Source organism: Periophthalmus magnuspinnatus, chromosome 5 (assembly GCF_009829125.3).
Source record: "Periophthalmus magnuspinnatus isolate fPerMag1 chromosome 5, fPerMag1.2.pri, whole genome shotgun sequence".
NCBI lineage: Eukaryota > Metazoa > Chordata > Actinopteri > Gobiiformes > Gobiidae > Periophthalmus > Periophthalmus magnuspinnatus.
In genome coordinates this window covers 8,127,346-8,154,518 of record NC_047130.1, presented here as the reverse complement: position 1 = coordinate 8,154,518, position 27,173 = coordinate 8,127,346, and the positions used below count along the sequence as shown (strand labels likewise).

Here is a 27,173-nt window from a genome sequence, read left to right as displayed (position 1 = left end):
TTAGTTTCAGTTCATATTTCAGTCTTTTTGCCAATTCTTCTGGTTTTAAAACATGAACTTTTAACAGAATCCTGTCATTACAACATAAATCGCAAATCCAATCACGGGCTTGTTAGAAAAAAATAAATTAAAAACCCCAACTTGTTCAGCCCTAACCATGACTTTATGAACTATAATCACAACTGACCATAGGTGAATGTGGGAAACACTAATTTTGACAGGATATCTTTTCAAAATGCGAGGAACATTGGGTTGACAGACCGGAGGTTTTAGCCCTGTTTCTTCAGCCAAATACTAGCTTCATATATAGTTCACCATTGTATCCTTAGGCAACACACTTGTCCACCCACAGTGTAAATTAAGTTACTGTATGATTAATTAATCAATGTGATAGTGCCATTAGTGGTCAGAGGCGTAGCTGTTTCTTGGCCAAGTGTGAACATTGTAGTGATTACTCAAACAAGAGGAAAATGACGGCCATATTTCTTTGTTTATGCTATTATGAAATGTTTTTGTTTTTACATGGATATAGTAATTATAGTGGATGAACCAGATGGATTGTTAGTAAAAGAAAAAAAAAGTCAACTGGACACAAAGTTTTAGAGAGAAGATGTTTTGTTGCTCATCCAAGCCGCTTCTTCATTTCTGGTCAGATTACTGTTGCACACCACCTTATATCTGTCTGAAGGGAGGAGCTAGCTAGCTGAAGCTAAAACACCTGTTGTTTACAGTTTGTTAGCTAGGTCTATTGAGCTACCTTAGATGTGAACAGTGCCTGAATCACACTTTTGCATAATCACTCAGGTCCCTAATGGGTGCACTCACACCTATTAGCATACTGGCTAGCACAATTGTTTACCTTGTTTAGGTTTGAGGATTATAAATAGGGGATACATGATGTTTAAGGCCCCTATTCCTGTTCACAGATGGATTGTTGCTAATGGCATTTTCAAGATCTTTCCATTGGAGGCTTTTGTAAAAGTCCAGATTGGAATAGAAAATTATGAATAAAATAGCATTAACTAAATATGAACTAATTATTTTTCAACAGTCTACGTTTATTTTATTTTTCTTTAGTCTACGATGTTTCAAATGGCGTACACCTCTGTCCCTTTTTGCTAAATTGTGACAGTTCAGATTGCACTTTCAATTTATTTCTTTTGCCCTACTTTGTAACCACAACATTTTCCAGAGAGGTCCAAGGCTTTAGTTTTTCCTTCCCCTCCTGAGTTGACCTGGTGCGGTCCGATCCATCCGTCTCTCCGTTGAGGACGTTACCGCTGTTATTTTAGCCCCATTGATTGTCTCATAAATAGCTGTATATGTGTGTGTGAGTGTGCTGCTGGTAAGAGATCGCAGGGGACTCCCTCGAGACCGGTCTAAACCGGATCATGCCTGGCCCAAGCCCTCCGCCGAGGACCACATGGACAAATGTCGATGCGTGCCGCCTCTGAGTGTGGCTGTAAATAGGATTTCTTATCAGCTGTCCCGAGCTGGAGGTATTTTAAGGCGATGGTAATGATTTTAAAGTGTGGTTAATGGACAGTCTGATTAAAGCGCAGGTCAAGTGTGTTAGTGCTGTACAGTAAAGCTGGTACCGCGACGAGGTGATGGGGATTATTCATGTAATGATGGAATTTCCCTTTATATAGGTGTCATTTTGAGGACCTTTAGCAATTCAAAAGATTAAAAAACCTGTTCTTAATTGTGAATTGATGTTACAGTGTCATCTGAAATGGTGTGTGAGTAAAAACTAAAAAACTAAAAAAAAAATTTATACTTCAATAAATTGGTTTATTGAATAAAAAAAACAAAAAACAAAAAACAATATTGCACAGTCAGTGTTGGTCGAGTCATTGTAAAAAAGCATTGTTAATACAAATCAAGGTTTTATTGTTAGCTAAGATGATGGTTGGTAGCAAGATGTTGGTTGTTAGCAAACCTAGCTGCTCCATTATTATTTTTTTATTTTTTTTTTCGCTAGGAACTAGTAGCTCAGTTTTTGGGGTTGACTTTCTATCTACAAGCTATATTACACGGTATATTATGAGACTATCTTTATCAAACCAAGCTTTCTGAAAAGTATTCTTATCTTTTCTTAGTCTGTTTGATAATGGGTTATGAAGCTAAATGGTAGAGTTGTATGTGATATGCAAACAGACATTCAGACACTTTCCTTTTTCTCACCAGCTTAACACATGGACCGTGGAGGAACTGCGGATGCGCCTGGCCTCTCTGGACCCTCAGATGGAGCAGGAGATTGAGGAGATCCACCAGCGCTACCAGGCCAAGAGACAGCCCATCCTGGACGCCATCGAGGCCAAAAAACGCAGACAGCAAAACTTCTGATCTCCGAGTTCACTCAATGCAAACTTGTATCACGTTTAGAGAAATGTTAGTGGAATAGAGCCACAGAAAGGAGAAGTGACTGAAGCTTTGTTCCAGACAATGGCTCAGGTTTGGACGGAGGAAATTAAAAAGATTTGTGAATGTTGAACAATAACAAGATTCCAAAGAACGGTTTGGATTCTGTCCATCACTGTATTCTGCGAACGGACTGGGGCGTTTTGCATTCTTGGATGTTTCATGTTTTAAGTGTTATTGTAGCAGACTTTTTTGTGACCAGTTTTTAAGTCACCCTTTTTTGTTTTTGTTTCATGGTACTGCATTTGTGAAATCTTAAGTAAGAGTTTCTAGTTTTAACTGGGGACTACTTGGTTAAATTGTTAAGATTGTTTAAAAGCACAGAAAGTGACATTAGTGTCATCATCATAGTCTATTTAAAATAAGAAAAATGTTTGTCCCTATTTTGTAGCATGGTTTACATTCTCAGAACAGAGTGACCTCTTAAAGAAATATTGTTAATTGAAAAAAACCTTAATAATCTTCAGATATTTGATCAGCTGGTTCATAAATTAGTGCTTCTCAACCGGTGGTTATGAAACATGATGGTACATCTCTAATGGTACTTACCTAATATAGCAAAATTAAAATGGGAATGTAGTAATTAAGAAGATATTATTATTAATAATACTTTCTTTGAAAACACAGTTTAATGTTTAGTACATTTTAGATTTGAGAAGCACTCTTGTGCTACCCTTTTTCAAGTTGGCATTTTCTTTGTTTGTCACACAGCTGTGCACATTTTATGCCAGCTCCAAAAGAAAGTCTTGTTTAAACGATTTTGGCACATATTTGATCCAAAATAGTCTCACACTCATTTTTATGTGTTTCATTGTGCATATCCCTTTCTATTTTTTTTTTTTAGAAATCTGCAAATCTTGGCCTGTCCTGACCCATTCCTTTTCTGACACACAAAATAAGATTACATCCCCCATTTTGTAATTAATCACCAAGAAGATGTTTGATAACTATTTTGTATCTTGCAATAACAATATTTTGCAATATTGGTATTTTAATATAAATATATATTTAAAATATATATTTAAAATACCATTTTGACATAAATATATATTAAAGCTAAAAGACATAGTCCCTCTATTTACTATCAGTGTTGAAATCAACATTTTACAAAGATTGCTTATTTGAAATCAAATACATTTGACTTATTTCCATATTAATATTTCCAGAATTGGAAACCTTGCCTCAGTGGGATCGTTGGTGCTCATTTCAGTACTGCTGTTACTGCTGTTACTCACAGTTATCAGATGTGAAATGTCACATTTATGGATTCTATTCAACAAAGCTCTTACTTGCTGACCTGATTAGCTCAAGCCAGTGGGTATCGCCTCTCTAAGTGCCAAGAAGCTTTACCCACCGCACAATTTGAGCATTCTGGAGCTAGGTTGATTAGATTTACTTCGGACATTCCTCTGAGCCAAAGTCTATATTTGGCAGTACAAAATGCTTTCTATTTTTGTACAAGTAGCAGTAGGTTTAGATAAAAAAGGGTTGGATTTACTCATGATTTCTCAGGTCAAAAGCTCAGGGCTATAAAAATAACAGTTCATTTTCTGTATATACTGGCATCATTGAGCTCTATCTGCATACACACAAGTTATTTAATCAAAACAAGATGCAATGCCCCATTTGTTTGTATTTGTTTTTGTTGGACTGGCAGTATACTCTTTAGTTTGCAGTAGTTTCAAAATAAAATGCATGTTTTTATTTCAGTAAATGGTAAAACTGAATCTTGATTATGGGCATTGACATTCATTCATTTAATTTACAAAACCATGAGTTCAATATTAAATGGATAAAATTACTCACAACTGGAAGATACTTCTTGGGCATTGCCTGAGTATAAACTTATTTCGCTGCTCTCTTACCGTTTATGCATGTGGATATTAAACACATCTTGATGTTACAAAAAAAGTGAAAGGGACAATTTTAGTTTTATTTTTTACTTTTTATTGCCGTGTTTTACTTTTTAAATATTTCATCAAAGATTTGGTGATTAAAATGGAAATGTTGCAATGTCTTAAATGTGTTTGGAGTCGTAATCACTGAAAAGCCGCTGGTATTATTCCCACAATATTTTATTTTATTATAATGAACAGTTAACAATTATCACTTTGTTGTTTGTGTTTGTTGTTGTTTTTGTCACAAGGACAGAGTCATAACTACTAAATGTTACTAAGATGTGGTTCAGCCTTGATTATAATTTGAAATAGATTTTGCTGAAATAAGGGATATCATATGAATAGGGAATTAACATTTATAATTTTATTGTTAATTTATTATGGACTTTTTTACTTAATAAAAGCTGCAGTGTTAACGTTTATTTCCCCATTATAGACCAATTTAATTTGAATTTACAGAAATCACTTTTGCCCTTTCAGTACAAATATAAATTTGTATATATTTTGAAGAAGTGGTTCTTGGGTGGAGCTACACAAAGTTGTCTACATAACCTAGTCCACAATACTGGAAACACAAAATACATTAAAATACATTGGGTTTCCAGACCTTTCCAAATTTGATTGTCAGGAGGTTATTCACATTTTTCTTATTGACAATTGGCACGATTTTTCCACTCAAACACCAATATAGGTACAAGAAAGTATTGTGAGTAAAGCCCAAAAGTGGTTTATTTTGTCTGCCAGGAAACACTGAAAACCACACCATTCTTTTTATGCTTTTTTGCTTGTTGAGTGCTCTGATTTCCCGAGCTTTTGCATGGCCCTGAATGCAGCTCTTATTTGCCTTAAACTCTGCAGTGAATGGACATAATAATGTTTATTTGGAAAACACTGGTGTTTTATTTGTTTTGATTGCTTGTTTAATAAAAAATAAATAAAACTGAGACAACAATGTAGTTATCTCCATTTTCAGCATGTTTCTTTTTAAAAGTGTCAAAGTCTTTGTTAAGTAATCATGTTGTAATGATGCAGCCATCCTGCACTATAAAGAGTGTCTCAGACTCCTGGGTGTGCATGGGAGTTCTTTTCTTGAGTTCAGTTTTTTATTTTTTATTTTAATTGACTTAATTATTTGAGAATTGTGTTGTTATTGTAAACGGTCAGTATTAGACTTAAATTAGTACAAGATTATTCCACATAGGTTGTATAGTTGGACCTTGATATGGAAAAAAATATTGTACTATAAGTAGGGATGGGACGATATACGATACGACCGCTAATGGCAATAAAAAAAAGGACCACAATTAGCATTTTTTAATAATCGTGATCATCGCGCACGATTATAATCGTCTTTATGGCACCACACTGCCTCATGTTTCCAGTTCCAATACGTTTAGATGTTAGTTCTGGTGTTTGCCCACTCTGACATAGCAATGACACTTGTTAGCTTCATCCATGCGCGCAGATGAGATGCGAATGTGCGCACATCTTATATTTTTACCTAAAATAATGCAAATTGCAGAATAAGACAACACCTTTCAAACAATTGACAAATTAAGTCTAATTCATACAGCTGAACACAAATGTGCCAGAGCGCATGGTCCGAATGTGCACTATGTGCACAGAAGCAAAGCTAACAATAATACACCATATATTTTACCTGCAATTATGTCAATAGCAGAAGCCACACTTATCAATCGAGAACAGCATCCAATCCATCAAATCATAAGGTCCTTTACTCCTGAGTCCACTGTGGGATCTTTACTCTTTGCCATGAACTGCTCCAGGTCCGAGATGCCTCTAGTTTAACTTGTACAAACATCCACAGTGTCCTCGATCACATATTTCCTTTATTTTGTCCTTTCCCTCATGTTTAAAACGCAAAACAACAGTGCGTAGAATGCGCTATTATGCACAGATTTCTGCATCCACTCGGCGTCGGCTGTGTCCCAATTCGCCAAAGTGCCTTAAATGCATCGTTCGCAGTGTTCGGCGACGGGCACTTGCGTCACTTCCGGCGTGACAAGGGCTGTCTCATTTCGACAAGATGGTGTCTACACTGAGGATTTTCCGCCGGGTACGTCTGTTTACGGAAAATCATGGCATGCCATACATCATCATGGGGTAAACGTGTGTGATGTAATTGGTTGATTTTACAAGGAGGAGAGTGGGGCGTAAACTTTCAGTCATCTGTAGCACTGATTCACTGTCTGCGGCCTCAGTAACCCACAACCCCCACCTTATTGGCCAACACTGGTGTCAATCACAAGCTGACGCGTGTGTTTAGCACTGGGGAAGAAAGATGGCACTGTCAGAAGTTTATTATGTCTGAAATCAACAAAAGAAATGCAAAAAAGTGATGGAGCAGATTTCACTTTGCTGCAGCAGATTGGGCATGGAGGATCTAATTTATTTTGTGGACATAATTTCTTGACTGGATTATATTCTCTGGACCTGTACGGAACAAATGAGACCAACTTTGTGTGAATATGTTGATGTTTGACAGAACCAGAGCGCTCAATGGTAAGTGATGTCCAAATCCAAATTTTTGGCTTCTCTGTAAAAACGTCTTTCCTGTCAGCACTGTGGTGATTGCAGGTGAAAATGGTTTGCATATTCAGAAAGACGAGCGCCGCAGCTTTCATTTGATGTGTAGATTGTTTGTGTGGGTGACGCAGAAGTGTATGTACATTGCTGTAAAGTTGTAAAGTAGGCCCGGGCCGTCGGAACGTTAACAGGTTAATAATTATCATGATAATATCGTTAATCGTGATTATTTTGGCCACGATAATCGTGAGTATAAATGTTAATATCGTTCTATAAGAACATATACAGTTGAAGTTTACTGTATATACATTATATAAAATACAAAAAAAAATACATGCTTTTTTTCTCACTGTCTGACATGAAATCAGACTAAACTTTTCCTGTTTTAGGTCAATTAGGATTACGAAAATTATTTTTATCTGCTAAATGCCAAAATAATAAGAGAGATGAGATTTTTTTCAATTTTTTCAATGAATTTTTCATTACTTTCTTCAAAGTCAGAAGTTTATGTACAGTAAGATTGCTATGAATTTAAACAATTTGGGAAAATCCAGATGATGATGTCATGTCTTTGGAAGCTTCTGATTCTGGTTTAATGACAACATGTGAGTTAATTACATTAATGACACACACCTGGGGATGTATCTGAAGACACACCTGAAATGCAGTGCTAGGGTGCAATTTACAGATGCCTGAAGGTGCCACATTCATCTGTTCAAACAATTATACACAAGTATAAACACCATGGAAATCTCCATCCATCATATCGCTCAGGAAGGAGATGTGTCCCAGAGATGAATGTGATTTGGTCCAAAATGTGCAGATCAACCCAAGAACAAAAGCAAAAAAAAGATGCTGACTGATGCTGGTAAGAGTGCATCATTATCCACAGTGAAACGAGCACTGTACTGACATGGGCTGAAAGACCACTCCTGCCAGGAGAAAGCCATTACTCCAAAAGAAACATAAAAATGCCAGATTACAGTTTGCAAATGCACACAGGGACAAAGACCTACATTTTTGGAGACATGTCCTATGGTCTGACAAAACTAAATTGGTCATAATGAGCACCGTTATGCTTGGAGGAAGAAGGGGGAAGCTAGCAAACCTGAGAACACCATCGCAATTCTGATATACAGGAGTGGAGCATTATGTTGTAGGGGTTGTTTTGCTGGAGGAGGTACTGGTGCACTTCACAAAATAGATGGCATCATGAAGAAAGAACTGTATGTAGCAATACTGAAGCAACATCTCAAGACATCAGCCAGGAAGTTAAAGCTTAGGCACAAATGGGTCTTCCAAATGGACAATGACCTGGAGCTTACTGCCAAACTGGTTATAAAGTGACTTAAGTGAAGTTTTTGATGACCATTGCAAAGCCCTGATTCAATCCTATTAAATATTTATGTGCAGACCTGAAAAGGCATGTGTGAGCAAGGCGACCTACAAACTTGGCTCAGTAACACCAGTTCTGTCAGGAGGAAAGGGCTAAAATTCCTGCCAATTATTGTAAGAAACTTGTCGAAGGATATCCACAATGTTTAACCCAATTCATACAGTCGAAAAGCAATGGTACCAAATACTAATGAAATGTATGTAAGCTTCTGACTTTGAAAAAAGTAATACAAAAATGTCTAAAAACATCCTCATCTCATTATTCTGGCATTAGTAAATAGAAATTCTTATAGTAATCCTAACTGACCTACAACAGGAAGCTTAGTCTGATTTCATGTCAGACAGTGAGAAAACAAAGCATATGTGTCGTTTTATATAGTGTATGTAAACTTCTGGTTTCAACTGTGTCGTGTATTGTATGTTTGATGGAAAGACTTAAAATAGCTTGAACATCTGCGGCCCTTCTTCAGCCAGAGAAACACAGACGTCTTTAAAAGCCTCTTTGTGTCTCTTCAGATCCATTCACTAAAACTTCTGAGCCATTTTGTTGTTTTTGTGTTTCTTCTGCCAGAAAAAGAGGAAGAAAAATGAATATTTAATCTTGGGCAAGGAATCTGATATACTTCACTGCAACTAAAGAGGGCTGCCTGCTTCTTCACATCCTAAACCAACATGTGCTGAGATAAAGATTTATCTATTTAAATGATTGAAATGGATGAAAGCCCAATGTAGAACAATGGCACTTGAATGCTAGCTAAAGATATTTAAACATTTATCAAGGAAGATTTATCATCATAGTGAAAGATGAAGTAGCGGACAAGAACACTTGCACATTAAAAACACAGGATGAAATAACAATTATTGAAGTGGAACTAAGTTATCAAAAAATAACCTATATATACACTGCAGCATTACTTTAATTAACACAAATTTAGCATTCATGAGTACTTAATTCAATTTGTTTATTTCAATGTGCATAATCATGTAATGTTCATGTGTGTCATTTTTAGTTTAGTTTTTTTGGTGAAAGATACACCTCCTGCTTGTCACCATGGAGTATCTTATTAAACTTACCTTCTTGCATTTATTAAATTCCAGCTGTTTCTATTGCTAAAATAACAGCTTGAAAAACATTGCTTCTTACTGAGAGCAGGACTGCCTCTCCACAGATTTGACCTGTACACTTGACCTAGTGGCATCAACTGCTCATCTCCATGGAGGTAGATATAAGTTTCGGGCTGTACAATAAAACATTCCAGACAAAGTGTTAACATCTCCATGGAGACTAGCATGTGGACCCTCTGTCAGAAAAATACATAGTACTTCTTCAAGTAGAACCAAAATAAGTCTTGGGTTTCATTCTACTTCTCCTGAAAAAGATGTTAAGCAAGTTGAAGTTGGTTATCTGCTGAAATGATCCAGTCAAGTGAAGTTGCATGGACTTTTAGAACACGGAGAAGCTTCATTGATGACTTCAGATCGAGTGATGACGTAATGCAGGAGGCATTTCCAGTGTAATCCACCTGATGTGCTCATAGCAGACGAAGGAAGGACAGAGTGAGTGAAGGAGTGAGGAGTCTGTGAAGAGGAGCTCCATTATGTGAAACCTGATCTTAATGCTAGTGGAGCTGAAGGCACCAGAGCCAGGTCACTCTACCAGATGTGCCAGAAGAAATTAAGGGTTTTTCTTTTTGATATGTATTTATCCAAAAAGCATCAAACTATCAATACTTGTGTACAGTTGTTTATTCAGTGCATGCGTCTCCATTTGTCATGTTTTTTACTCCAAATTCAGTTCAAATATAACCGATGTGAAAGCAGTCCACATGCACAAAATTGTGCAAATTAAAGTCCAATTCTTCTTCAGGACACTAAGACGGAAGCACAAAGTCGTTCTCTACATTATTTCCGCAATTTTGCAATATTTAGTTGAGGTATTTATTTAAGCTGTGTACAATTGGCTGTTGCATCTTAAACATCATAGGTTAGCCACGGTTAGACAGTATACATTATTTACTTTAGCTCAAACCATTTTCACAATTCATATGGAAAAATTGTTTATTTTATTGCCTAATTTAATGTTACATAAGCAACTACTATTTGTGTTTCCACTGCTACACTTTGTGCATACAACCAAAACCAATGTAGCGCCCAAAGGAAGAAGTTTCTTTTCTCAAAACCAAAGAAAATGATTCTGAAATAATTTATCAGGAACTAAGGACATGAAAATCTTGAATCAGGCCCTTGGTCAGATGTACCTACCTTGAAGATTATTTAACATTCAGACTCGTTGGCTGCGATGGAATAGCTATAGAATTGGCTTTGAATCGTACCTCATACTATTACCACAACTAAACTCAAGATTTTAGCAGATTATTAGGGCCAGGGTTCCACAATCTCCACCAAGTTAATCCCAAGACATGACTTGATCCGTCCACCAGCATCCCCTTGTCTAATAGATTGTCCTCCGTTTAATCCATCTTCAGTATTTTAGTGTTTTGTCCAAGAGTATGTCTTTCATAGCTGATGCATGTCCTTCCTCTTCCCTGTAGTATATGGCGGGTGCTCCACAAAGCTATAATTAATAACCCCGCCCTCGTCCTCAAAGTCAATATCGTCCTCTTCGATGTCGTCTATGTCTATGTCTGAGCCTGGTTCACCCACATTGTCACGGCTCCTGCCGTTGTTGTTCCTCACAGACGCTTCGAGAGCTTTCTGTCGCCTATAGAAATGTGAGAATTTGTTGAAGATGATGGTGATGGGTAGCGCTACCACTAGGGTACCTCCCAGAATGCAGCCACTAGCAGCCAGTTTCCCAGCCACAGTGACAGGAACCACGTCTCCATAGCCCACCGTGGTCATGCTGACTGTGCCCCACCACCAGCAAGCGGGGATTGTGTCTAGGCCTACATCCTGCAAACAACAAAAAGGATTTAGAAAGTCTCAAACTAAATAAATATGATGTATGTAACACTTAAGACGTGTAACAAATGTTGGTGTACCAAGACCAATATTTGTTTAAGAATTGAAAATAGGACTATAAGATTTATCACAATTGTATAGAGATTTCAATGGACACTTTTGGCAAATCACAAAGGCTGCAGTTTTTTTAAGTACCATAATTTCCTTCCAAAACAACAAAATATTTTATTCTGCATAAAAACTGTTAATCCTGTAGTTTAGATCAGTATAAATATGTTCTGACATGTGATTTTTGTGAACATTGAACAGTATCCTATCATTTAAACATACATGCCAAAAGTCCTTTTGCATTGCTTGTCAAAAAAAATCAGTTAGATATTTTCTCAAAATCATTCAGCCCTAAATATTTTTTTGGTTTTGAATGTAAAACTGTTGTCTTTACCTCCTCATATTCGGCAGTGTAGGCAATGCCAGAGAAGACTGAGACTCCCACAGCCAGATACAGCAGCAGGATGCCCACCTCACGATAACTGTGCTGCAGGAGAATAGCTCAATTACAAGTAGGATCTACACAGCAATAAGATCTCATAAATTGTAATTTTCTACATTTTCACATTTTTAACACCTGTTGACCTGTTTGTCTGTTTTGGTTGTGTTTTATTTTCATAGTCAGCTTCTTCACCCTCGTCATAACATTTCTCCCATAGTGTAAGGGGGTTGTGTGGTATTTACATAATGCATTACACTAGAAGCGGGTTGTTACATAACACACTTTACTAACATAAATTTAAAAAAACGCTTGACCTTCATCTCTCACTAATGTTGCAATCACGTGCCAATTGTTCCTGTGTCCTTACAAAAGACCTTTCATCCAACTTGCCTGTATGAACGTATCAGTGTGAGTCATTGTCATTAGTGGCCAGAGACGGTAGGCACGGGATGGCCGGCACACTTCTATCAGTCTACCTCAGGAGTAGACCAATGCAGCCTACAGTACTGTTATTGCTTTATCTAGAATGTTCCACAGTTTTCATTGCTAGAAATTCCTTGACAAACATTCTTTCTGTGAGCACGGCTGCCTCTCCACAAATCTGACCTGTAACTTCAGTCTGGCGTCACCTATACTACACCGTGGATCATTCTAGGCAAAGTAGTAACATCTCACAGTGCATCTTTAAATATGGACTGTTTAGTGCCTACAAACACAATCCAGTATTATTTGCAAAGGGACAGAAAAGAGGGTTACATTTCCAAGCTTTCTACATTGGGCTGCATTTTATAGTAGTTTTATTCCAGGCGTATCATTGTTTTGTTTGTTTTTTTCTTTCACTCAGTCCACACAATAGCAGTGTGAAATCCTGCCTGTATACTGTATTGATCAGCGCACAGAGGTTTGTATCTGGAGCAAAATCAGATACACCACAACTTGCTACTGCACCGCTCCTCCATTTAGTCTGCCCATGACATGTAAGACACACCACAACTCATATTTCACTACCATCTGTCAAATTAATCCATTCTGTACCTCAACATAACATTAAACATTAGGAATGAATTACAACTTTTATGGTCATTTTTGCTTTTACGAACTTCAGGCTTCTTTAATGACTTTCTTATAGATGCTTCTGCTGCTAAAAACATTTTGATGTTGCCTTTTAATATAAAATGTACTTGCAAAGTCCAAAACTAGATATATATATGGTAGTTTTCTAGATCAGGTTTGATGAGAAAAAGAGAATGCTAAGACCAACTCAACCTTTTCCTTGTCACATTCAAAAGGTCAACAATCAAAATGTCAAAATGCAATCAATTACCCTCGGTCTTCATTTTAATACAACATGTGAAAAAGGAACTTGATATTTGAACTCCTTCACACCATTTTCTCCCTTTCCAACTACTTACAATGTGAATATTTACAACTTAACTCAATAAATTTTATATAAATTGTGTTTTTTAATTAAATCTTATGTTTTGACATGTTGTTGATCTCCTGGCCAGGTCTATTTTCCCGGTTGAACAAAAATAAATAAAACTGATCTGATGTCTCACCCGAAGTGTAGCCCCCAGAGACCTGAGTCCAGTCGAGTGTCTGGCCAGTTTCAAAACTCGGAAAATCCTCATCAACCTGAACACCTGCAGACAGAGGTATAACATGTTTTTTAATAGTGTATAATAATGTTTTCTAAAATGAAGATTTAAAATACATTACTATCTTAGATGTGTGAATGAGTGAAGTAATATGATACTGGAGGTAAGTTTTTACTTGTTGAAAATTTTGATAAGATACTGACCCCAGCAGACCAGGAACATCTGAGACTAATGGCTGTAGCTTTAGACATGTTTTGGGCCTACTGTCTAACCATCATTAAACCTTCATTTCAGACAAGCTATATTATTGACTAAACCTCTCAGAAGTTATAATACTATGACTGACAACCTCTTCATGTTAAAGGTCCTATATTACGCAAAATTGACTTTTGTAGTTTTAAGTCATGTTAGAATGTTGTTACTTCATCAAAAACATAACTGAAGCAGTGTTTTGTTTCAACCACACATCTTTCAGTAACACTTTATTATTCTGTCAACATCTCCAAAACTCAAAATGCTCCAAATGGGATCCAAATGATTCTAGTGACAGTGTATAGAGTTTAAAAAAGCAGTGGAGCACTTCCTGTTCCTGTACCACATGACATCACAAGGTGGAACAGAGTGATTTCAGTTTGCAAGAACTTAGCCTAAATCTCCAGGATTTTTGTGTTAACGTGTGAATGAAACACAACTTCAGGTCTGTTTGTGTTGAGGAAACAACAATATAACGTAGATCAGCAAATAGGCTAATATGGGCCCTTTAATGAAATAAAGTACCTGAATGAGTCGTCCGATGTTGCCAAGCTCTGACTCAGACCCCAGAGTCAAGTCAAAGACCAGGGTGATGTAGATGGGCACCACAGACACCAGGTCGATGATGTTTAGAGGATGGTGAAAGAACTTCCTCCTGTTTGGGGCCAGCAGCAGCCGCGTCACCACCTCCAAGAGAGACATTATTTCATTTGACTGACTCTGTTACTGAAAAGTGTTTTCTTTTTTCTTTTCTTTTTTACTCACCTCAAAGGTGAACCAGCAGGAGCAAAAGACCTCCAGAATTTGCATAGTAGGGTCTTCAATAAGGTTCCCGTCATTGTCAAATGTCTGTGATAAGATACCTCAGTCTTAAAGTGGTGTAACATGTAAAGGGGAGTTTGTGCATATCCTTATGTTGTATATTTTTACTGCACTTCTTGAAACATTTTAATGATCAGATGAGGGTAGGCCACTGATTGTTTTTTCATGACATTTATTTGGGCAAAAGAACAATAATCTGAGTGTTACACCAGTACATTTACAGTAGATTTATAACCACTTGATATGAGAAATGCCCAAAATAAATGTATACTAAATAAATGGATTAAGGACAAACCTCTTACTGTCACAGAGTGTTATAGTGAGTGCTGCCAATGGAAAGGAAAGTAGTGGAATGTAAATAAGTGCTAAATTGAAAGGTAACAACGGCCTGTTTAAAGCTACTTCCCCTTATAAACTACTTGCTTAAACATCTGGGTTTTAGTATTATCCTAGGATCAGGCACAATAGGTTTGGTACATTTGTCATGGGTTGTTGAAAGCCCTTGTTGGAAGAAGTACTGTTTTTGTCTGCAGTACTCATAAAGCTATTACATTTTATGACTATTTTTGTGACTTACATTGCTTGGGATATTTTTTTTAACTTTTTCTGCTTTGCTGAGTGTTGTTTGTTTGTATTTTTGTCTATTTTATGTAGTGACAAAGAAAACTAAGTATTATTAGCTGAATCAGCAGAGCTGAATAGTCTGCGCAAAAAAATGTTGAAAGAGAGAATGATGGACAAGGCTGTGCATGAGAAGCAATTTGGGACGGTAAATGTAAATGGAGCAGTGACTGAGCAGTAGGACAGTTTTTGTTCAGATCAATATGTGCAAATGGTTTTAAGTTGACTCTTATGTTTTGTTGTTGTTGTTTTGTTTAGGCCTGTCACAATAATACATTTTGAAGTGTGACACATTGCTGAAGTACATATAGATGATAATCAATAATAGCATAACCTATTTATGCCACTGACACAAAAATCCAAGAGCAAATTTACACCACAAAAACTATTCTAAAGCTACAATAATAATAATAATAAAAAGCATGAGCTGCAATAAGAAAAACACTTTAGTACTTAGTTTGCATCTGTAATGATTCATAGAAATTATTAATTCAACCTTTTACGGCTTAAGTATTATCATATAGCCAAAAAATTACCCAAAATTTCCCAGTAGTGCAAAGAAAATGTACACACGATAAATACTGACTCCCCCAAAAATATTGTTACATCTAACATATATTAAACAATAAGTCGATATAGTGATTATCGTGACACACCTAGTTTTGTTCTATTTTTCTTTAGCATTATTAAAAGGTAATAGAAATATCCAACTTCATGTATCCAAATAGCATCATGAATAAACCTGTCACTCACAGCTCTTGTGACTGACCTGGTACTCTGGGATGCTGTTGATGCACATGGTGGCGATGGAGGTGAGCACCACTCCGATGGACAGCAGACTGAACAGTTTACTGGGGATGGAGTACCCCGGGTTCTCCAGCGTCAGCCACAGACACTTGCGCATGTTTCCATAGCGTACCTCCTGAAAGTGCTGCATATCTCTGAATTAAAATGCACAACCACAAGTCAAATCAAAGAAGATAATTACTACAAATAAATAAATACAAATAGAACTGTAGGGCTGTGTGCATTTTATATTGAATCCGGTGATGGTCCTTCAGTCTGGAGGGAAGGCTAACGTGGAACTAAACACTAAATTGCCCTTTTTTGCTAGTAAACCCTGTATCTGGTGTTTTACTAGTATTGTGTACTAGTCCTTTTTTGGTAATCTTTCTGTAAGCAAGTTCAATTTGCAGCTTTGCTTTCAAAAACAATGAAAACCTGATTGTGTGCTGCCTCCAGTGGCCATTGTCGTTTCAAATACTACATGACATCACCCAGGACTCCCCTGATTATTATAAACATCTGGTTGAAGGGGCGGAGTTTGAAGTGTCACACTCATATGTCCAGACCAGGCCCTTCCTGTTTCCTGTTCCCTCTTCCCTTTGGTCCTACAGGTACTGCCCAAGTTAGTAGCTTTATTTGAAATGTGGTAGTGGGAGTTTAGGTGTTTAGTCCCACTTTACCTGATGTTTAGTGAAATCTAAAATAAATCTTTAAGTAGTAGAATACAGTACAAACAAAAGCAGTATGTTAGGACCTGTTTAAGTCAGAGATTTCGTCCACTGAGGTGTCGATGCTGCTCACGTCGCTCTCGTCGTCCCAGCTGCGGTGGCGGCTGCTCTCCAGTTTACGGTCGTGGTATCGATAACTGCAGCATGTGTCCAGAAAGAACTCATTGATGCCCCAGTACTCGATCTCCTGACTGACAAATAAGAATACAACTCCTACAATATATATTTGTTTCACTATTCAATTTATAGTGGTTTCTTGAATACATTACAAGTTTTAGTGATGAGTGCATTTTTTGATTCCAAATGAGTGAGGTCACAAAAATTACAGGTGCCCTATGTAATGGGTTTAACTTTCTAATTCCATGGTAGCAAGCAGGTGACATTCCATCTCCAGAAAGTTACACACTGTTGCTCTAACATGCTATCATTGCTAAGTTCTATTGATAACTTTTAGTTTGTTTACAGAAATAGAACTAAAGACAAAGTGCTGTATCATGTTGTTACCAGAAGGAGAAGACGCAAAGCTCCTCCATGACGTGCAGTTTTCCAGTTTGGTAGAAGTGAAGGACGTACGGGAATAGGCCGGGATTCCTGTCAAAGTAAAACTCCTTCTGCTGCACATCATAGTCATCACACACCTGCAGAGAGTACAAAGTTGAAAAATACTACTGTTCAGTGCATTTTTCCAGAGAGTGTCATATTTGTTTACTTTAAACTGGTTAAAATGTATAACAAAAGGCACAATTATTTCTTTCATAGTTTAACTTGTCAACTAATTGAAAAAAATAATCTACAAAAAGCTGAACACTAATAATAGCTGCAGCCCAATTTGTTTGACCTAATTGTGGAACAATTAAAGACGCACTATGTAACTTCCCTGGAGGGGAACTGTCACTTGCGCTGCCGCGAAGGTTCCGTAGTATGGCAGAGTAGACACGCCTGTCTTCATATCATGACAACACAAAGCGTCATCATGTTACAGGTCAGATCTCTAATGCTATTCTCCTCACAGAAAGAATGCAAATCTTTCAAGGTGTATTTAGCAAAGCACCCTCCAGCAGAAAAGTTCTACAGTGCACCTTTAAATTTTGTTCATCTTTAGAAGTCACAGGTTGACCTGCAGTATGTCCTCTTCAGAGTCACAGGACAGGAGTTTGCCCAGTCTGGTGTCGGGAAACTTCTTTAAAGTGCTGGAACAAAGGCTCCTCTTCAGGCCTCCAACGTTCACATGGACCAGGCCGTCCTCCGAGTCCGACTGGACCCAACTGGGCAGAGTCTCCTTCACCATCTCCACCTGGCACAGCACAGAGGGTTATAATGGGGCTATTGCAAAATCTGAACATGCACATTTTTTTTTTTACTGTACCATCTTTTGAAATGGAAAGATGTGTAAAAGGCTGGGAAATATTTTCTCTCTCTCTCTCTCGATATATATATATATATATATATATATATACACATACACACACACACATATATATATACATATGTGTGTGTGTGGGGGTGTGTGTGTGTGTGTGTGAAGTTTGCTGCTACTTAAAATGAAATACTGTAATTAGCTATAAAAGTCTTGGATAAGAGCAAATCCTAACACATTATCTTACTAATGACTGTACTCAAAATCATTCAGTAAGGTAGTGAATATTGCACTATATGTTTAAACTGAGACAACATTCCACAATTAGCCCCATGATTTACAGTACTGTGTTGACAACTAAATGGGATTTTATTATTGCATAACGCATATTAAGATCAAGGACTCAGATACTCTTCTCTCTGAGTGTACAATTGTATTGATAGATTGGAAACGTGATCTGGATTGTACAGATAGATTTACATGGGAGTTACAGTCTGATAGTGGTTTAATATGAACTGAGATCAGATAACAAATGGGCAGTACAAGTGATTATAAACAATGTATAAAATTATTATTATTATTATGTTCCAGTTTTAGTGACAAAAACAGCTCTTTTACAAATAGCCTTCCGATGTATATCTTTAGACAAGGCTATATAGGGAAACAATGAGGAAGACGTGGTGAAATGGAGAGACTTCATTTTGGCAGATTTTCAATGTTTATTCTGGTCCAGTCCAAACCCAAACTGCCCTCTGTGGGATCTGTTCCAAATGAAGATCTGATTACAACTTGTGACAAACTAAAGACTTAGAAAAATGACACTTCACCACACAAACCTATGCTCTAGTCTGACCTTGGCTCACATGATGACCCCCTGCATTGTTTCATAGATCAAAGTGCAATTTACCCAGAACTGTACATGTAAAATTTTATTATGATTACCCTAACCCAGCTATATAATACCACTTAGAAGACATATTTTGCTTTAGAATGGTTTATAGTTATAATCTATGACATCCATGGATTATTATGTTGTATTCTGGATATTTTAAATCGCAGTATTGATCTAAAAAAATTTAATAAAACAGCTAAGTGCCACTCTGCAGATCATGCTAGCGAGAAGCAGATTTTTTTTGGCTACATGATGCTGTCGAATCATATGTATATCACTGATTAAGAAAATAAAATTGGAGAACGAAGTAAGTAAAGACCAGTGGGTGAGTACAGTGGGCATGTACCAGTGGCAGAAAAAACAGGGGTAGACTGGAAAAATTATGTCTTGAATGCAGGAGAATAAAGATTACTCAAACATGCACAAATCACTCTAAATACAACTTTGAATGTCTGAATGACAAGGGAAAATTATTCTTTCTGTAACCCTAGCCCAGGTCTAAAATATCCCTAAAACATTATTTCTGAGATGCCCAGAGACGTGTATCATGTTTTGCAAATTTACTCAGAGCCTCACAGCTCACCTGAACTCAAATATTGCAATGGTTAGTCCAATAGCATCAAGTATTTTTTATTGGTTTACTCTTGCAAAATCTCGCAAAATCAAAATAACTCATAAAATCAAATCTTTTACTACTCTTTTTTCCTTCTTGGTTCCCTTCTCTGTTACTGACTTTTGAAAGGTTAAGAAGTACCTGAAGAGTTAAAACAGCATTAGCCCCACTTCAGGTTAACACCAGTCTGAGACTCACTGGACCATTTCCTCACATTCAGCAATTAGGACTATAAGTCCATTCAATTACATTACAGCCACACTTTACCTGATGCACTCTGTGTGAGCGCAAGGAAACCTGCAGCCAGCTAGAAATGCATCTTTAGATTAGACTGAGCACATACTGGACATGGAGTACGACAGTTTACCAAAGTAAAAATATTGTTTTGTAGCTGCAGGGACTACTATAGTCTGCTATTATTTACTATTTTAGCCCCTTGATGGTCACAACTTTAACAGCCTGTAAAACAATTAAACATTTTCCAATGTATTTATTAAACTATAAAAAATACATGAGAGAATACAGGAGAAATGGATGAAATAGAACACAGCTTTGGGTATGATGTAAATGAAATATTAATGATGACGTACGGTGAGCAGTACGAATCGTGCTTCTCTTGTAATGTAGAAGCCAACGTAACTCTGCTCCCGCATGCCAACTTTCCATAAATGTAAAGTGGTCCAAATGTATTGCTTACTTACCTAATGCATTCTGAGCACCCTAATTATTCACCACGATAAGTTTGTAAGCACTTTTCACAACCTTCAAAAACCAGAGCTGAGTTACGGTAAAGCTAACAACAATTAGCATGCTAACATCACACTTCCTTACTATCAGACAATAAAATGTCTTCTCTGTACCATCCTGTCATACAGGAATATGTGATCCCCACTTTGGAAGGGTTATAAAACTGGTGAAACCATATTGCTTTAGAGTCTAAAGCAATATGGTTTTAGACAGTACTAACTTGACACCGCTTTAGACTCTGCACTTTGTTAGCCTCTGCTTTGAATTTTGCTCGACATTGTAACTGACAATAAAGATCTACAGAACAATTCCTGTGCCTCTGCGACTGTTCTTCATGCAACAGAACAGAAACTGGCAAATGCTTCATATTTAGGTGCTGACAGAATGCACTGGGGCAAGTCAAATTTTGCTCAAATACATGGAAAATAGTCAAGTCCAAGGACTTTAAATGGACAATATAGCCCCTGAACAGTTGTAAAACTAGTGCCAGTACAACCCATTCTAATAAAATTTCTGAACTCCATTTCTTATTTTTAACAAACTGTATATTTACTAGGGAACAGATTACAACCCATCTGCCCAGTTGCTGGACAGCATTCAATTTCCTGGCAGTAAGACTGTCATTGTGCTCAAACTTCTTTTGGGCAGCATTTGTAGGAAAAATGTGGATGTTTTTAAAAAGAGGAACTTCACAACATCATAAGGCATTTGACTTGATTTATCTGTTATTACTGGTCCTTGTTTGGACAATTGCAGGTGGGAGTACAGAAATGTTTGAAAGGGGGCGGTGTTTTAAAACTTGGCTCAAGAAAAGTACTCCACTATTTTAATCATAAGCAGCATTTAACCTGATTCCTCTTCTCTCCCAATAACTAACATTTATGTCCTCTTTTCTTCTCACATCCACAAGTCTACTTTTGGGTCTTCCTTAGTGACTAAAACTAAACTTTTGACTATAAGACTAATTATTATTAGCACCAAACCCAGACTAAGCCAGAACTTAAAAGATGGGAAGACAATACTTGGACTAACCAGGACTAAAGTTGATCTTCAATAACTGCTAAACCAGAACTGGACACAACAAAAACAGGGTTCTTAAAAAAATTTCCTTTTTAATGGCCTTGTTCAAGTGTGCACCAAAATCTGATTATAATCTGATTTCTGGACCTTTAAGACTGTTTCAATGTAAAACCTGATGTGAGTAATCAAAATTACCATGAGCAGAAAGAAAACAGATTATTTAGCTTTTTACATGTCATTTAAATAATAATTGCAAAATATCTGATATGAATCAGATTTTGAGTGCACATTTAACCACAGCAAAACTTTCAAGACAAAAGCAGATATTAGTTTGAGCTGTTATCGGTACTGAAAAATAAATAAATAACATAAACAGGAAAGGTCTAATCCACAGTAAAAGTCAAAAGTAAAATCTGTCCATGGACAAAAAGTTGTAGGAGTGAAGATGTTTCACTGTTCATGCAAACGGCTTCTTCAGTTCTGGTCAGATTGTTGGTGGACAGTGTCTTATATCTATCTGAAGAGAGGAGCTAATGACACTGAAAGTGTAAACAGCTATTGTCTCCAGTTTCTGGCTAAGATCTGTACCTCACTATCTTCAAAGGACTTCTTCAACCACCCCTTTGATAATAGTGAGGTTCAGATCTTAGCCTGAGAAAAGAAATAGTTTGAGAGAGGAGTTAAAGAAGCAATTTTTGTTAGGAAAGACAATCCTTCCTTGAACAGGAATGGGGGCCTTAGACATCACCTTTCTCCCATCTACAACTCCATCCTCTGACCCAAACCAAACAAAGGAAACAAAGAAAACAACAGAGCTAGCCAGAATGCTAATAGGTGAATAGCTGAATGAATATGGCAAGTATGACTCAGGCACAGAGCACACTTAGTGTAGCTCAATAGACCTACCCTACATACAGAAACTAAACAATAGCTGTTTTCAGTTTCAGTGTAGTTAGCTTCTCCCTCGAGATAGACATAAGGCAGTGTCCACCAGCAATCTGACCAACACTGAAGAAGCGGCTTGGATGAGCAGCGGAACATCTTCACCCCTACAACTGTTTGTACAGTTGACAGATTTTACTTTTGGCTTTTACTATTTTTCCAGTTTTGCACAACTATCACAACAGTATTAGTCTCACCACTCTCTGGTTCAGCAGTAATAGATGCCGACTTTTATTAAGTAATTTTCAGATCGACAAGGGTCAGGGAATCTCCTAAAAGCTTCTGGCTCTACACCAGTGTACATTGTGTGCCTTTAATCAGCATTAAAATGTCTGCTCCGGCCGATTAGTGTCTCATCAAAGTACATTGAGAAGAGCAGATAAAATTAGATTTACTACAACCACCAAAAAGCATACACATTTGGAAAGAGAGGCGGCTCTCCTCCACATAATTGCTCATGAGTCATAGCTTGGAAGAAGTTGCTCAAAACTACTTATAATTTAAATAATCTTCTGCTTTGCCAAGCTACTTACTGACTACATTTAACTAGAATATAATGTAGTTATGTAAGTAGCAGTAGTAGGGTTGCACAAAAATATCTAATTACAATAGTGGAAATTAGAAATGTAAAATTTTTAGGTACCTATACTTCGCAGTGGATTTTTTAAAATTTTAACTTTTAAGAACAAGTATCCATATGTAGTTTCTACTCTATTACATTTCTAACTGGAAATGTTCAAAGTATGTTTCTTTATGGTTTGACCTCTGCTGAGGGGTCATTTTTGAGCTACTTTATGGTGACATCCTAAAACCTGTGAATCCCAGCCATGGTCAACATAAGTACATTTGATTGACACATTATCAAAAGGTTTTCATTTCAAATGCTGAGTAAATATGACCATAAAAATTAAGATCCTCACAATTCTTAATCAAGATAACTACTTTTGAGGCTATAGTAGTGTTTGTATATTGTATTGATGTAAACTACAAGAAAAATGCTGCTTTTTTTACAGCAAGTACCAACACAGAAAATATTCATCTTTCAAAACATATTTAATGAGTCTGCATGGCAAAACTGTAAGATTATAAAACAGTTACTTTGACCTACTTAACCATGAGTAGGGTGAAAAAGAAACTTGAACAGTTCTGAACTTCGACCTAATGGAACATATTCGGGACTATGCTAGAACTAATCTAAGCCAGGACTAAGACTTTCTCTAAAGAGCCAAGCAGGCTGTCTAGAGTACCTCTAAGCTCGGGTAATGGTGAGTCTTTAGTAAGTACAGATCATTTTGTATTGTCAATATTATATTATCTTTTAAATGATGATTCCCAAACATCTTACAAAAACAAAATGTAAAATTTACAATAAAGACAATTTCAATTTCAAATACTTTCCAAATTCACTCTTGTTTAAAATCTGAAATCATCCCAAGTACTTGTAGTGTGGTAAGTGCTTGTGTGCACGTACCTCTTGTTGGGAAACCCTGTGATCGGCTACTGTTTTGGAACTAAAAACAAGAAAACTAGGACTAAAACAGATCTACTTTAAAGTATCCATGCAAAATATAACTTCCAGTATGTCCTCTATCTTGTACACATTTAGATATTCTTATTTAACTCATTATTTTCCAGCTAAGGATACATTAAATGGTGGGACAGTCTCTTTCTCTCCTCTCGTGCCTGTAATCACATGATGAGCCCACGCTGAGCTCTCCAGGGAGCCGCCATGCTGCACAGAAATAAAGTGATCTATAATTCAGCATCAAGAAAAACGTCAGCCTGAAATCACTGCTCCGGAAAACAATCCACCAGATAAACAAATAAACAGACAAGCTATGAGACTATGGTTTCATACTACTGTCATTATTAAATATAGAGTAAATTAAAGGGCAGGAGTAGTCTATAAGGCTGCAAGATTAATTCAAATCACAATTTAAATGGACGCAATTAGCAAATATCAAAGACTGCAATTTTTGAAGAACTATAATTTCCTCCACAAAGCATAGTGGTTCAGTAGATCAGCAGATCTAAGAGAGCTTTAAAAAAAAAAAGGGACAACAGAGAATCTGAACTTAGAAGAAACACAGCTGGAGTGTCTGAAAAGCTTAAGATTTTCAGACAGCATGAAATCCTGGTCTATTTCAAACCAACAAACACTCTAAGACAGAAACTTGTTCACTCAACGGACAAAAGCCACAAACAAAATAATGTGCTCTTCTCCATTTAGTGTAGTGAGGACTGCAGTGAGCAGTATTATATTGGAGAAACAAAACAGCCATTCCATAAGAGAATGTACCAACAACGTCGCGAGAGCTCCTCTGGACTCCAGTCCACTGTACGTCTCCATCTAAAAGCCACTAACCACTTCTTTAAAGATAGTGAGGTACAGATGGTATAAAAAAGAAATGGTTTGAGAGGGGAGTCAAAGAACCATTTTTGTTAAGAAAGACAATCCATCTTTGAACAGGAATGGAAGTCTTAGACATCATCTATTGCCTATTTACATCTCCATTGTCAGACCTAAATCAAAGCAAGGAAAACAATAGTGACAGGCAATACGCTAATAGGTGTGAGAGCAAATGAGAGCCTGAATGATTATGGAAAAGATGACTCCGACACAGTTCACACTTAATGTAGTTCAACAGACCTAGCCAACAAACAGAAACTGTAAACAAATAAGTGTGTATTAGTTTCAGTATATTTAGCTCCTCCCTTCAGACAGATATAATGCAGTGATTACCAACAATCTGACCAGAACTGAAGAAGCCACTTGCATAACAGGTGAAACGTCTTCACTCTAGAACTTTTCTCCAGTTGACAGAATTGAATTTTACTTTTGCTAGAGTGGTTCAGTCTTTTAATCAATTCTTGGGCTCATTTAAAAGGTGAACTTTGAACAGAAGCTTATTATTAAAACAAAGATTACAAACCTAATTGCAATCGTAATGCTTGTCAGAAAAATATCTGTTAAATATGTCTGACAAATCGTTCAGCCCTAGCAGTTTATTACTAAAGCCTACCAGTTGTTGAAGCATCATTAAACACAGGACTGCATGACTTATCTGGACTTTTTGTAGCCTGAATTGAACCCATAATTCTATCATTCTAGACAGAAAGATTAGCAAATAAAGTGGACATTCTATAAGAGTTTCCAAATATACAAAAAAGGTAAGGACTTGCCAAACAACTTCAGTCCTAAATAGCAAAGAAAAACAGCATATAAACATGTACTAATAATAATAATGCATTAGTCTTACATAGAGCTTTTCCAGATGCTTATATTCATGCATTATTCACTCACTCCATACTTGGTGGTGGTAAGCTATTATTGCAGCCACAGTTGCCCTAGGGCAGACTGACGGCAGCGAGGCTGTCACTAGCCTATAACAGAACTGCAAACAAAAAAGTTAAGTACAAAGTCAACTGTAGAACACATTGGAGGTCTCATGAAACAATGGCAAAGCAGACAATGAAAATCAATAGTCTAAATCGGAAAAAATAAAAAATAAAAAAATAAAAAATATGGGACGGAACTTACCTCACATTCAATAATACCAAAAACAAAACTTGAACGAAGCCAAAACTGTCTGGAACCCTAACTTGTAAAAACAAACAAAACAAAATTAGCCTAAATGCACAATTAACATTAGACACAAGTTAGCATGCCGGCGTTTGCGGTAAAAAATAGGCTAAAGTAGTCATGAACACTCACCTGTGCGTTTGTCACATCTCTAACTTATCTTTTCCCCTTCAAGGTTCACCCCATCGTCGTTTTTTAACTTTTGCACTACAATTTGAGAAAAACAAATCCAAAATTCGGTGATTTTTGTTGAATTTGCTATGTATCTTGCTCTCGCTGCTTCTTTCAGTGGAGAAGAGCGCGCGGTGTGAAGAGCGGCGGTTTCCTTTGATGTGAACTCGCGCGCGTGCGTGCCTTCACGAGCGCCCCATCCTCGCGTCTTCGGCTCTTTCCGTAACATTCCGCTGGAAACTCGGCTTTTTCCGCTTGCGTGAGTTCATTTAGTTTTAATTAAAGTGATATTCCCCCGCAGAGAGCCGTGTCCCATCTACTGTTTCAATATAACGTTATTAAGTCATTTTGAGAGATGTGGAAAATTAGGTTAGCTGTGGGCGGTAATGGAAAGTAAACCACCCAACTTTATTTTTAATCTGAAGGCTGCTCCTACCATTTAATGCCATAAATAAATAAATGCATTTCTTCAGGCAGTGATGATAAGCAAAACAAACACGAAATCGCCTCTAAACTTGAAAGAGGTAGGATTGTAAGTCTATTCATAATCAGAGGTTACTGTTTAATAAACCTAAACCTCCTTGTTTGTGCAAACCATTTCAAACCGATTTTAATACTTGTGAAGTGGCCTAAGTAAATCCTAGTGAAATTGAGCTACGTAGGCGACGTTGTCTCCGCGTAATAACTGTGAATGTGGCGCCATCTTGTGGTCATGCGTTATACAACAGAAGTCACCAAGTAAGTCCAATGTCAAATTGTCTGTATAGTATTTGTTATATCTATTTGTTGTATATTTATTTGTGGGACCAACATAATATTAAATTACTTCACTTTACAAACAGACTTAGTCATACAATCCCTTTTTTTATTATGTTATTTGGACTCTAACCTACTTCGACACTTTTGGGTGACTTTTTATGTTTTGTGACACATAAAACAGCAACAGAATACATTTAGATACACTTAACACAAAGATTCCAATATCCACATGTTCTTGTTTATTTAATTGTTTGTATCGTTATTAACATCCACGTTTTATTTTAGGATATACTTTGAATATTTACACATATAAACACTTTCTCGGACATGCCCTAGGTGATCTGTTGTGTATTGCTCAAGAAAACAGTAACAGTTTGCCTGTTTAGATTATAAATACATGTAATGGTAAATGTGCACATTTATTTTGCTCAAAACGCACTACATCAAGAAACCATCACACACTCATACAAAGCAAGGTGGGTGATGTGATATTGCCCAAGGACACAACAACAGTATGGCTGTTTATTTTTTTACTGTACAATTCAGCCAAGTCCGTTTTACAGTCTTTACAAGAAGAATCCCCCAGCTCACCACTTGACAGTAGCA

The 27,173-nt window shown here is 37.0% G+C and overlaps 2 protein-coding genes across 2 annotated transcripts in view; one reads left to right on the top strand and one right to left on the bottom strand.

Moving 5' to 3' along the window:
• LOC117371385 (serine/threonine-protein kinase 4-like) overlaps positions 1–2,764 on the top strand; it is a 36,166-nt gene extending 33,402 nt beyond the window's left edge. The window contains exon 11 of the mRNA XM_033967054.2: positions 2,191–2,764. Coding sequence (XP_033822945.1) covers positions 2,191–2,349 — 159 coding nt within the window. The 3' untranslated portion in view covers positions 2,350–2,764. The remainder of the gene's footprint in view (positions 1–2,190) is intronic.
• Positions 2,765–9,997: 7,233 nt separating this feature from the next.
• On the bottom strand, positions 9,998–25,869 carry si:dkey-43k4.5 (potassium voltage-gated channel subfamily S member 2). The gene is made up of 10 exons (XM_033966676.2): positions 25,770–25,869; positions 17,601–17,777; positions 16,988–17,121; positions 16,510–16,674; positions 15,739–15,910; positions 14,292–14,375; positions 14,052–14,213; positions 13,236–13,319; positions 11,629–11,721; positions 9,998–11,177 (listed from the first exon to the last, which is right to left on the bottom strand). The coding sequence occupies exons 2-10, from the start codon at positions 17,769–17,771 to the stop codon at positions 10,782–10,784; spliced, it is 1,461 nt and encodes a 486-aa protein (XP_033822567.1). The 5' UTR covers positions 17,772–17,777; positions 25,770–25,869; the 3' UTR covers positions 9,998–10,781.
• Positions 25,870–27,173: the final 1,304 nt, after the last annotated feature.

Coding starts and splice junctions, on each gene's coding strand:
- si:dkey-43k4.5 (XM_033966676.2), bottom strand. CDS start 17,771: ATGGTGAAGGAGACTCTGCCCAGTTGGGTCCAGTCGGACTCGGAGGAC. Junction 16,675..16,987: donor CTTTGCGTCTTCTCCTTCTG/GTAACAACATGA, acceptor CTTATTTGTCAG/TCAGGAGATCGAGTACTGGG. Junction 14,376..15,738: donor ACAGCATCCCAGAGTACCAG/GTCAGTCACAAG, acceptor ATCTTATCACAG/ACATTTGACAATGACGGGAA.